The sequence below is a fragment of the Alligator mississippiensis genome, chromosome 2 (genome assembly GCF_030867095.1).
Source record: "Alligator mississippiensis isolate rAllMis1 chromosome 2, rAllMis1, whole genome shotgun sequence".
NCBI classification, from domain to species: Eukaryota; Metazoa; Chordata; order Crocodylia; family Alligatoridae; genus Alligator; species Alligator mississippiensis.
This window is the reverse complement of record NC_081825.1, coordinates 238,852,235-238,865,185: the sequence shown is the minus strand read 5'-3', so window position 1 is coordinate 238,865,185 and position 12,951 is coordinate 238,852,235. Positions and strand designations below refer to the sequence as shown.

Below are 12,951 nucleotides of genomic sequence, written 5' to 3'. Positions count from 1 at the left end.
AGATGAATGATGGTTTTTGCTGTGTCTAAGTGTGTCATCCTTACTGACATTGGATTTTTGATACATTATAATCTGCCTGGCAACTGACTCCCCAGCCCAGCCCCTGGCTTCTTTCTTTTCATTCTATCCAGGAAGAGCACACACCAACTGCTGAAACTTCCTTAGCCTGACAAAGGGTTTTTGAACTCGAAAGCTTGCTTAATAACTATTCTCCAACTATTTGGGTTGGTCTAATAAAAGATATCAAATTCACCCAAGGAACCTTGTCTGCCTATGTCCTTAGACCAACACAGCTACAACCTACACCCCTGCAGGATATCCTTACTGAGTGGCATTTGTACTGGTAAAAGGCAGGGTAGATTTGCAACTTCATAGACTAAATCAGAGATGTACAGTATAAGATTTCTTAAGCAGAGGGCTTACTTCACCAGATGTTGTGAAAGGACTGCAGGAAGCAGTGATTACAAAGGGTAGGAAATGGGGAGAAAAGAAGAGGGGGAGCTGGTTAGAGAGGCAAGATGGCTAGGAGTCAGAGTCAATAGATGGGAAGGGACCTGTAAGACCATCAAGTCTGGTCCCCTGCCATAGGCAGGAGGTTAAAGAGCTCAAACTAGCTCAACGAGGTGCTTATCTAGCCTCCTCTTGAACACCTCCAAGGATGGGGTGTTATCTGCACCACCTCTGCCAAGGGTGTGTTCCAGGTTCTAGTTACCTTTATGGAGAAGTTTTTCCTTATGTCCAGCCTAAATCTTCCCTCTGTTAGTTTGTGACCATTGGTCCTCGTCCTCCGAAGGAGTTCCTTCCTGAAGAGTTGCTCCCCCAGGTCCTGGTGTTTCCCCCCTGACATATTTGTAGGCAGCTATCAAGTCACCTCACAGCTCTTTTACCCAAACTGAACAAGCCCAGCTCCCTGAGTTTCTCCTCATAGGGCCTATCCTCCAGGCCCCTAACCATGTGGATGGCCCTTCTCTGCACCCTCTCGAGTTTTATCTGCATCCTTTTTGAAGTGTGGTGCCCAAAACTGGGTACCGTACTCCAGCTGCGGCCTCACCAACACTGAGTAGAAAGGGAGAAGCATCTCTTTGGATTGTTGACAACATATTGCCTGATGCACACCTGAGTTCTATTTGTCCTGCTGGTGACTTCCTCACACTGTTGGCTCATATTCATCTTCTGGTCGATTGTGACCCCCAGGTCCTGTTCAGATGCTGTGCCAGCCAGTGGGCTACTGCCTATCCTATAGTTGTAGTGAAGGTTCTTCCTACCCAGATGAAGGACTCGGCACTTTGTACTGTTGAGCCTTATCTGATTCCGATCAGCCCATAGAACCAGTCTGTCAAGGTCGTCCTGGATCTTTACCCTATCCTATAGTGTGCCCACAGCTCGATATCATCTGCAAACTTAATCATAAAGCATTCCACCCCCTCATCCAAGTCGCTAATAAATATGTTAAAAAGCGTGGGTCCAAGCGCCGACCCAGGGGACACCACTGGAGACAGTCCTCCAGGATGAGGCCATCCCATCAGTTTACAACTCTCTGGGACCAGCCTTTAAGCCAGTTATCCATCCACCTCGCTGTAGGCTGGTCCAGGCCAGTACCCTCCAGTTTGATTGAGAGAATTTCATGGGAGACTGAATTAAAGGCCTTACTGAAATCTAAGTAAATGATGTCTACCAGGTGGTTATTCCTTCTGGAATACCAATGTGAAGTATTTATTTAGGAGCTCTGCCCTTTCGTGGTGATCAACTGTGGGCTGTCCCTCTGTATTCAGTAGCGATCCCACAGTGGAGCTTTTTTTTTCTTGCTCCCCAGGTATCTGTAGGAGGACTTTTTGTTTTCCTTTATTTCAGATGGCAGCTTGATCTCCATGCCTGTCTTGGCTTTTCCGTTATCTCATAACTGCAGACTCAGATTATATAGTGAACTCTTCTCTGGTTGCTGAGCCTTTTTTCCATTGATTATATGCATCTTTTTTCTTTTTCAAAAGTCCTCTAATGTCCCTGTTGAGCCAAACCGGGTCTCTTGGCTCCTTTCCCACTCTTTGATTTCATGGGAATGGCCTCTTTTTGAGCAGTGAGAATTGCTCCCTTGAAGAGGCACCGTTGCTCCTGAACTCCCAAATTGACCAGTTGCTGGTTACAGAGGGCCTTTCTAACTAGCCTCCTGAGTTTGTTGAAGTCCGCCCTTCTGAAATCTAGGACCTCTGTTTTACTAATTGGGATCCTAGCCTTCCGGTGGATGGTGAACCTAATCAGATCATGATCACCGTCACCCAGAGTACCTCCAATCTTCAGGTCCTCTACCATGTCCTCCCCTTTGGTTAGCACTAATTCCAGAGTGGCTTTACCTCAGTCGGTTATTTGACAGCCTGTGACAGGAACAGGTCATCAGTAGCTGCTAAGAAATTGGTTGACTTGCTGGAGCCGGCCGAAAGGTCCTCCCAACAGATGTTAGGGTAGTTGAAGTCACCCATGACCCATCAGGTCTTTAGTTGTGTTTGCCTCAGTCAATTACCTGGAGAATGCCTGAAAAACAAAGCAGTCAACTCACTGAGGGACAAAAGGGTTATAAAAACTAATCCAGGTAATAGGATAAGAATCTGTAGTTTAGGTTTTGACCATTCTTAATACAATCCAGTCTGTGGATGATTTTTTGTTCTGCAATGTCCTATTCAGGTTTGTTGTTTTTTTTTTTAACGTGTCATTGTCTAAGAACAGGTGATGTCAGACTGGACCTTTCAAATTTTAATGTTGTCTGGACTTGTTTGAACAGCTGGGCTTCAAGTCATTTTAAAGTGGGAAAGTCCGTTAAATTGGGAAGCAGATGGAGAACCTCTAGCTGGCCATGCATGGGACAAAGTGCATCATCATTCAGTATGAAATTACTGCCCTGTAACCCGTTTGGTCATTATGGTTTAGTCCAGGGGTGGCCAACCTGTAGCATGGGCAGCCTCTCTTTGTGGCACATGGTAGATAGGGAGGAGGCAGAAAGCAGAGGAGCAGGAGAAGAGGATCACAGTGGCATTTGTAGAGAGTTTGGGATGAGTTTGTTGGACACCTGCCAAAAAGGTTGGCCCTCACTGGTCTAGACTGACTCTAAATGTCTTTCTCTGAGCTTTCTGTTGTCTTGGGCATTTCTTGGAAATCTAAGGCACTTTTCTCACCAGCCCTTTTTGTCTTCCTTACTTCCCCACCAGGTGCAGACTGATCCCTCAGGTCTCTATATTGCAACTAGTTGTTCTGACAAAAACCTTTCCATTTTTGATTTCTACTCTGGCGAGTGTGTGGCCACAATGTATGGGCATTCAGGTGAGTTGCACAAGCTATTTTTCTAGCTGCTGATTTAATGTTTGTATAATGGTGGCCAGCATAATGCTCACTAGCTCTTCTGCATTTTTAGTTTTCAAAAAAGCTTTGCATAGAAAACTCGATTCCTAATAATTTTTAAAAAATCCCAAACCTTGGAATCTTTGGGGTCCTTTGAGGCAATTGAGGGCTAGCTCAAATTTTGATGTCCAAAAATTCCATTTTGGTTTTATGTTAAAACAGCCTATTACATGTTAATGTTTTTAATATATTAGCTGTAAAACTGCTTCATTGTTAATTCTCTTGCTCTGTTGGCAGATCACTCCTCCCAGAAAACCTTATGTCTTTCTACAATAGCCCTCAATGATACCCTGTTTTATGTTGGGAAGATGCTTCAATCTTGTTTGTTCAGTTATGGGGTTTCTCATGCTGTTATATACCTCAATCCTGGTCTGCAGGGACTATGGTCTTAAATATGATGTGGGAGTTTGGGTATCTTGGCTCCATGGAAACATGCTGGATGTAATCAGTATTTGACTGCTGAGCTGAGCCCAGCAAATCCATTTAGCTAATGATCTGTGCTGCTCACTGGGGTAGTTCAAGAGTTGCTGTTCTTTGTTTTATTTTACACAGAGATCGTAACTGGGATGAAGTTCAGTAATGACTGCAAACATCTGATATCTGTCTCTGGTGACAGGTAAGCAAGCAACAGTCTTGTGATTGTGAAGTCCCTCCTATCTGGTAGAATGGCAAGTCATTGTTTTGTGCCATCTTGAGGTGCTTTAACCCTAACACATGAAGGGAGGTGGTAAAAGCATGAACATTTGGGGCACTACTGTGTAGTGGTAGCCCTGTTATAGAGTCCAAAACCACCTTTCTGTATCCTAAATCCCAATGTGGTGCTGTGGGCAGGCTGAGCTGTGCTTTAGTTTCTTTTTTAAAGTAAATTACACGTCCCTGTGAGGTGCCAGTATCAGTGGACCCATGAGTTCAGGGGCTACTTCCTGCTAGCGTGGCCTGGGGCACAAGGTCACCCTTCCAGGGTGAGCAGTTATAGGGAAGAGCCAGAGCTCTTGCTTGGTAGCCATGTAGAGGAGCACAGAGTGTGAAATCCTAAATGGTGGTGCTGCAGGCGGGCTCTGCAGAAACTGAGACATGGCATCTCTGAGGCCGTGATGCCATCTGGAGCTGCTGTCTAAGACTATACTGCCATGAATAGTCTTAGATAGCAACAACAGTATTTAAAACACAATTGTAACCATGGTAAGAAAAGAGACTTGAGCAAAGGGAGGTATATGGGGTTCAGTGTTGTATATATCAGTGTCTGATGTTGTATTGCATCACTTGGGTGTTTCTGGGTTTCATTCAAGTTAAACAGACCTCTCTCCCAACTTACCCACCTTGTGTGTATTAATATAAATCAGGTGCAGTGTGTTGGGGGAAGCATTCACTTGTGCTCTGCTGCTTTATAAAGGAGTGAATTCCAGATGCATGGAACAAGTGGGGGATGGAGCATTGCTCAGTTTTAACTGATGTTACCCCTTGTCTTAAACGTATAGTATTATCCATTTACCCCATACATGGTGTCCTTTGCTGATCACATTAAATAAGATAAGAAAACAAGGAAGGTATGGAAAATGTGCTAAGAAATGAGAAGGGATTATTTGAAGAAGTCAATTTTAAGGAAAGGGCTCCCCAAGGCCCACAGATTGGCCACGAGGACAGAGGGAGGTTTCCTGCCACATGGAATAGCACGATGGAAGGCATGAAGTAGAGAGGGGGAGAAAAATAAGGGCCTGATTAAGGCAAAAGAATTGGCAGGCGCTCAAGGGAAAGTACCGCAGGAGGAGCTGAAGCACAAAGGTGGATGGGGGCAAGATTATGAAGGGGTTTGTGTATCAAAGCTGGGATGTATTTATTGGTTTATATTCAACTGTTGCTCTGCAGTTCCCTCTAGCTTTGACCTGCTATTGGAGGTGGAGGGGATGGAAGGATAAATCATGAACAGGCCAGGCTTGCCTTTTGAATTTTAATTCATGCTCTTGGAATCACCTCCATTAATTCAACTGTTGCGTTTTTGAGAGGGAGGGAGCTGACTTTGAAGGAAAGCAGCTGGCCAGCCAGCTCTGGATTTCCAAAGCCCCTGGTTGTCATACCTCCTGGCTGCCAGACCTCACAACTTTGCCTGTTCTTTAAAAAGCTGGGTGTGGTGTTCCTAGACCCGAGTCTCTGGGAATGCTATTAATTCCTGTTTGGAATCCAAAGGAGCACAACACTTTTGAAAACATAATACCGTCATTTTCTCTCTTCCTAGCTCAAAACAATTGGGTGGAAGAGGGAGATCATTTAACATTGAGAAAATTGGTCATTAGTGAAATGCAGATCATTTTATTTCCTACAAACTAAATGTTATGAGGCGATGATGCATCCTAATGTGAGAAGGAGTTGTATTTCTTAGCCTTTTGCTTCAACATCCTGGTGCTCTACAGAAAATATAAAGGATGTACAAAATCACACCGTGAAGTATCTTTTATGAGCCAAAAAGCCTCTGTTACCCAGTTCACCCTATGCTACCAGGCTTGAGGTTGGAGAGGAGTTTCCCTGGAAGCCTGACTCTCAAGGTACCATGCACCCTGGTGGTGTCCTCTTGACTCTTTGGAGAACTAGCTTTTTTAGGCTAGTTCTCCAAACCAGAAAGGACTGTTCCTAAATTCACCTATAAGGAATATTAATGTCCTGAATTGAAACAAAGCTTAACCCACTTATTCTCTTTTCTCACTTGCAGCTGTATCTTTATCTGGCGTCTGAGTTCTGAAATGACCATCAATATGCGACAGCGACTAGCTGACATGAAACAAAGAGGGAAGCAGGTGGAGAAATCGCCACCTTGCAAGACAACAGGACTTAGCAGGTGAGGAGGGCAGATGCAAACTATGGGGAAGGCTGGCTACTATTTCATATAGGAAATTTGGGGTAGTTGATTTTAAGTGCTATTTGGGTTGTTGGTAATCCCTATCAGTAATATCTTTTAAGTTTTTTTCCTTTTTATCATTTTTGTCTTTATAGTGCTTTTTTGGCTGCTTGTTCTATGTCTTTCAACATTTGGATTTAAACACCTGACTATGATCTGACGGCTACGTTATTTCATTCTGCTTTGCACTCTTTACAGAATGTCACATCTCCTTTAATCTATTTTTTGGAAGATGATGTCAAAAACATGCTGTACAAAACAGTACTGAGAGTGGTACACAAGCATCCTGTCTAGGGGAGCTTGATCATTTAAGAATAGAGATTTGAGGTGCCAGGCTAAAGCTTCACCACTCAAATTAAATTTTATGCAAAGTATGCACTGGAAAATACCTGACATTTTTAAACATGGCAAATACCTATAATTGTTTGTGAGGGTGATAACAGGCTTTATGGTAATTATCACCTTTACAGGAATGAAGGCTTCAGAGAAGGTTAATGTTTAAAAATATAATTCCATAAGAATTATTTTTCTCGGTCATTTCCCCTCACTTTACAATACAGAATGGAAACCCTGAGCTAGATCTAAATTTATCTAGTGATCCTACTTTGAAAAATGGTGCTTAGATATAGAGCTTTGATTTCAAACAGAGCTAACTTGACTGCAAGGGCTAGGGTGTTGCTTTTTTTAGGATTGCTGATCAGTTTAGTGTAAAATGGTATGGCTTAAGCACTGCACTCGCAGTGGCTGATTTGACAACAGTGGGGTGGATGAGGGAAGCATCTGCAGCTCTGGCAGGCTCACATGGTACCAAAAATGGGTGTTGAATCCACTCTTTTTCCCCAAATGGCTAAACGATTTTAAAATCTGAATAATGAAGTGTCAAAGCATCAAAGGTCTTGTTAGACTGGTTGTTTGCAAATATTGCAAGAGCTTCCCATTCTCTTTGGGAGTTGTTAGAACAAGTCTGTCTGCATAGTTTCACTTGGGAACCTTGGGCCACTCTCTTCTTCGGAGCATCTCTTGTTTGACAAGTGTGCCATAATTATTCTGGGATGCTTCAGTACTGAGCCATGAAGCCAAAATGCTTTAGCTGTAAAGCAGTGTGCTTTTTATAGCAGGCTCTCCATAATTCCAGCAGCTGCAGCTTTGCCTGACTGAGGTGCAGTCTGTGAGGGACGCTCCCAGTTTCATTTGGCACAAGGTGAGACACATTTCTGTCACATACTCTTGCTGGAGGGTGGTGCCAGTGCCACGCCAGTCCCAGCAATTTAGGAAAACTTGCTTGGTGACCTCGTTACTAGAGTGGAGCCTTCTGGTTTTGGTCAGTTTTGAAGCTTGTTTTCAGTTCTGAGCATTCGCTGTGGTCACCAAGTATCGACAGAGATGTAATACCAGAGCATTACAGATTGTTGGCTGAATTTGGAGGGAATAACTCATTGTGTTCAGCATCACTGTGTGGAATTGAGGAACTGAGGATCTGGAGTAAGAATCCCTGTTTTATACATATGTAATACCTGTTCTGGTTACTTCTGAATCTGTTTGTAAGCTGCTATGTAGAGTTGGTTAAATCTAGATGGGTAAGAGTGTCCTCTCATTAGTAGTGTAGGCATAAGATCCACAGAAGCATTAAGGTTCTCCAGCCATGGTGTTATATGATTCAATTTTATTGAACTGTGTATAGTACTGTATTGGTTAAAGTAAGTCTATTACCAGCTGGGTGATGCAGCTTCTTTCACATTCTGAGAGCAGTCAGGAAACAGAGGCTTCAGAAACCTGATGACTTGAGGGCTCTACTTGGACTGTAGAGAGCTGAAGACTTATTAGCCAATATAACTTTGCCTTTATCCAGCTATCACAGGGCCTAGCCCAACTGCATATTGCCTGACATTCATGTTGACTCCTTATGTAATAATGAATATCTTTTGAAGAACATCTTTTTATATTCCCATTGCTTTCTTTTAGAGTATACAAATATCCCTTTGGGTTCTGCTTCTCATCATGAAAATTGCTGGTGTGTTCTCCCTTCCCTCATTGAAAATGAGTTATTTTTTTAATTATTAGGAGAAATGTAACCTGTACTCATTTGTACTGCTAGTGCATTTGGGTTTTTAGATGTTTATGTCTTCAGAGTAGGAATTGCAAAAAGGCCTGTATATTCTTAGTTTTAGTCTCAGCAGGCATCATTGTTTGCGAAAAATATTTTGTCTCATCATTTGGAAGAGAGGTTTTACATTGAAACTTTCCACTGTTAGATCAGGGATTATACGCTTATGTGTTAGTGGAGTGTTTATATCTCTAAATCCCCCTTTCTGTGATGTTATTGGAGATCTCTCTTTAATAGCAGAAGATAGACTTGATTTAATTTTGGATAATGTTTCTAAAAGACTATTGCGTATACTGTATGTACTCTGGGGAAGCTGCAATTGTTCTTGAGTTTATACTAAACTGCTAGCTCTTTATCAAATGCTTAGTGAGCCAGCAGTCCGTTCCAGAAAGAGCTGAGTACTTCCCAGGATTTGAGTATATTACCATTTTGATGCAAAAGTAAATTGGAACCTGATTAAACAGTTTTTTTCCAATTTTGGTCGCGTCATTCCACTAAAATGTGTGTCATTGTGTGCGCATTTAGAGCAGGGATGGGCAGTTATTTCAGGTTGGCTGCTTAACGAGTTTTAGTGAGTTGTCAAGGGCCACTTGAGTAGCCCTTCCCCCTGACAGTTGCTCCGCCCCCTTGCTGCCATCTTGGGACCAGAAGTCCCACCCCCCAACCCCTGACCTTTTCCACCAGAAGTCTTCCCTTTGTCCCCCGGAAATACTCCTTTTGGGAGTAGAACCAGAAGAAAATGAATCATGTACTAGAAGTCAAACACCTACTATAACATATTTTAATTTCATTCCAAAAAATATTTTTGGCATGATTTGTGTTTGCGTACTGTATATAGAGGTGATTGCATAATAACCCAGAAATGAAGTCTTAGTTTTGTATATTGTGGGTGTGTCTGGTGGGGTGTGGGAGGTTGTGAGGGAGTGACTGTGTGTGGGGGGGGGGACACAAGGTAGGCTGGGCAGTTGTGTATACGTGGGAGCAGTGTATGGGTATGAGGGAGGTTGGGGGGGTGTGGGGACTCCCCTACACACCCTCATGGCGCAGCAGCAGGCAGGGTACTCGGGACTCGGGTGCCCAGCAGGGTGCGGCTCCACCCAGCACTGCACATTGCGCTGAGCGGCATGGCCTCTGTTGGGCCGCCTGTATCACTGGTGCTCCCTGTCGCTCATGTGCAGCCCCTACACTTGCAAATCAGAGATGGAAGCCCCACGTGCTGGAGCTGGCTGCCTTCCCTGCTGGGGCTGCGCTGCAGGGGAGGGAAGCCCCAGGAGCCTTCCCCTGCAGGGCGGGGAAGGCAGCAGGCTCCAGCCTGGGGCTTCTCTCTGGTGCTGTGCAGACTCGGCAGGGAAGGCAGCCAGCTCCAGCATGTGGGGCTTTCCCCCGTGCCCAGCGAACAGGGGCTGCACGTATGTGAGTGGCAGGCAGTGCCAGCGATATGGGTGGCTCGGCAGAGGCTGCGCTCCTCACTGCGATGTGTAGGGCTCGTTGGAGTCATGCCCTGCTGGGCGCCTGTGCCCTGAGCACCCAGCCTGCTGCTGCTACCACCGCAGCAGCCCCATGCAGAAACTGAATGCTGGCCAGCCAGGCCCTTCTGCCCATGAGAGTGGGAGCCAAGCAGTAGGGTACATTTTGGAGTTGTTGTGTACATGTGAGTGGGTGCCTTGCTCCCAGCCTCATAGGTGGAAGAGCTGGGTGGGGCACAATTTGTTGGGGGGCCCCACGGGCTGGATGAAAGTGCTTGCTTGGCAGGCCACATCCAGTCCATGGTCCGTATTTTGCCCACCCCTGTATTAGAGTATATTAGAGTATTTTGCCCTGATTAATATGCCCCTGAAGGTACCAAGAGCACAGAATTGGAGTTAGGATGCTGTTATCATGTTATCATTTTGATATATTTTTCCCTTTGTTCACTTTTAAATATGATTTTATTCAGAAAGCAGAAGAGGACACTGAACAGTGTGTATTATTCAAACATCTAAATTATTTGAAGCTATAAAAATTTGTGTTAGTACAGGGACAAAACCGTATCTGTACTTCAGGGAGCTTAGATCCAAAGGCTCTGATCCTGTGACTAACTCCAGCAAGTTGGAGCTTCCTGAACCGTCATGAAGCCCCAGCAACTTCAGTGCAATGTTATGGGGCTATAGAGTCCACCTCTGAAACATGAGCTGCATGGTCAGGGGCCAAAAAATGATACATTTTGAAAGAAAGTTAGGGGAGCAGTGGGGGAGAACGAGAGAAAAATTAAGCTTGTGTTATGGTTTTAAGTGAATTGAACCTGTATCCTGAGAGCTGTTCTGACCATCACCTGAAGGCTTGTCTAGTGTAGAGTTATTCTGGAATAGCTCTTGGGTGTGAAATCAAAGCACAACTCAATTTAAATTAGCTTGATGCATTATCTTAATGCATTATCTTAATTTAAATTAGCTTAATGAGCTAATTTAAATTAACCTGATGCATTATTTGATAGGTTCAGTAAGATGATAATTTGCATTGACCTCTCTTACTTCTACAGTTGTACACCTGTTTACTTCTTATTTTTCCACTTTTCTGAAAATGCTTGAATGTATTCTTTTCTTTTTTTTCCTTTTGCTAATCTCTTTTTGATAAACATGGACTTTGTGTATTTTCTTGTATATAATTTCAGTCATGCTGCTCTGCTAAACCTTTCCCAGTCCTATATCATAGGATAGATTGGAGGAATTTCCCAAAAGGTGGCAATGACTTGCCCTGTAATCTAATTAATGATAGATATCTCAGATACCAACTAGTTATTCATCAGACCTTTTATCAATATTGTAATAGGGGCAATACATTTTAAAACAAAATACACGAAACATAGATGCCACTATAAAATGTACCAGTGTGTCAAAGTTAATATTGCCTTCTGTATATTTAAAACAAGAATGTGCATTGTGGTATAATCCACAGCATAGCCACAAGAGGTACTATGGTACATGAGCTCTGGGAGGATACCACTGACCAGGAAAAAGGACCCAAGGAGGACTGGGTGGAGAGATGTGGAGGCAAATGGGGGAAAAAGCAGAGAAGGGAAATCTGCAATTGGAAAACTTGCTGGAAGAATCCAGTGAGTAAGCCTTTATTTGTCTTCTCCAACCTAGCCAGAAAATACTGAAAATTACTCATTATCCTATTGCAGGGTCGGGCAATTATTTTGGGCCGAGGGCCACTTACCATGTGTTGGCAAGCCATTGAGGGCCGCATGACAGGCAGCCCAGGACAGATAAATATTAATTTTCTAAATTTTTTTTAGGGGCCCTGTGGGCTGGATAGAATGGCCTGGCGGGCTTCATCTGGCCCCCAGGCCGCATTTGGCACACCCCTGTCCTATTGGATAAGCTCTCTCTGTCTTTCTTGATAGAAAGAAAATTTGATTTCCATTGTCTTATAAAGGAGAAAATACTGCAATTCTCAATTCCTCCTGTCCTATTTAGTACTGCCTACAGTCTGTAAATTGCAGCAGATTTGGTCCTAGGCCAGGCTGTTCTATATTTGGTAGATGAGTTATTTTTGTCTGCTGAATACCTTGCGCTTACAGCCCACCCACAGCACTTTATAAAGGTTGCTAATGATACACTTGGCTGTCTTGTTCAAGGTCATGGAGTGTGTGCTATACTGATTGATTAGTCAAAGAATCTGAATTTATTTAATTGTGCTTTATTACTTCAGGTGGCTAAAAAGGTTAGTTGATTTGGTTCTGTTCTAATTTGACTGAGGGGTGGGGGGAAATGTATCTTATACTGGTTAAAAAAAATCCTCTGTTGATGGGAAGTTATGCTTGGGGTGACTCTGGAATCCATATCAGAAATGTCTCCCATTTCCATTTTAAGGATCTATCCAAGGTATGTTTGATATTCTTTAGTGTGCCTTATGGCTGACAGTACAGCCGGACAGCATGATGGCGTGTAGACTGTGCATGCAGGTTTTACAAGTAGGTTTGCTTCAAGTAATCAAACTTCTCTCTCTCACAACGTCATCTGTAGCTTTCTCAAATGCCAAACTTCTATCAAAGGAAAAGCCTTTGTGGTGGTTGTGGTACATAAAAAAAGACCAACAGGGGAAGAGGGAAACATGATAAAATGTCCACAGGTAGAAAGGTAACTTTTATTTTTCAAACGGCTTCTGTCAGTCTTAAATTATTAGGGTTTGAATTGTAAAGGCAAATTACAATTGTATATTGTATGCCAGTTATTCTCAGCCTCTTTAGATCCAAGGCACCTTTCAGAAAATGCCAGCTCCTAGCATGGCATTTTTTTTGTTATAGAAAAAATAGAGCTATTATTCTGTTACAAAGAACTCGGAAAGACCACAACAAATGAGGATGCTTTTGACACCATGGATTGACTCTGGATTTATATAAGCATTTGCACACACAAGACTGCAAATACTATGTGGCACCTTGCTACACCCTTAAGAGGATCTTGTGGCACCCCCAGGTGCTGTGGCACCCTGGCTGAGAATCACTGCTGTATGTGTTACTATTTAGGATTCCATAACCTTTCCTTACATGCACGTGATAGCCTGGTCAGGTTCCAGGAACCTGCGG

At 43.5% G+C, this 12,951-nt stretch overlaps 1 protein-coding gene across 4 annotated transcripts in view; it reads left to right on the top strand.

Moving 5' to 3' along the window:
• MAPKBP1 (mitogen-activated protein kinase binding protein 1) overlaps positions 1-12,951 on the top strand; it is a 129,699-nt gene that overhangs the window by 98,212 nt on the left and 18,536 nt on the right. For all 4 annotated transcript variants that reach the window (XM_019496487.2, XM_019496486.2, XM_014595504.3 and 1 more), the window contains 3 exons: positions 3,198-3,309; positions 3,940-4,003; positions 6,092-6,217. In XM_019496487.2, the coding sequence (XP_019352032.1) occupies positions 3,198-3,309; positions 3,940-4,003; positions 6,092-6,217 (302 nt within the window). The remainder of the gene's footprint in view (positions 1-3,197; positions 3,310-3,939; positions 4,004-6,091; positions 6,218-12,951) is intronic.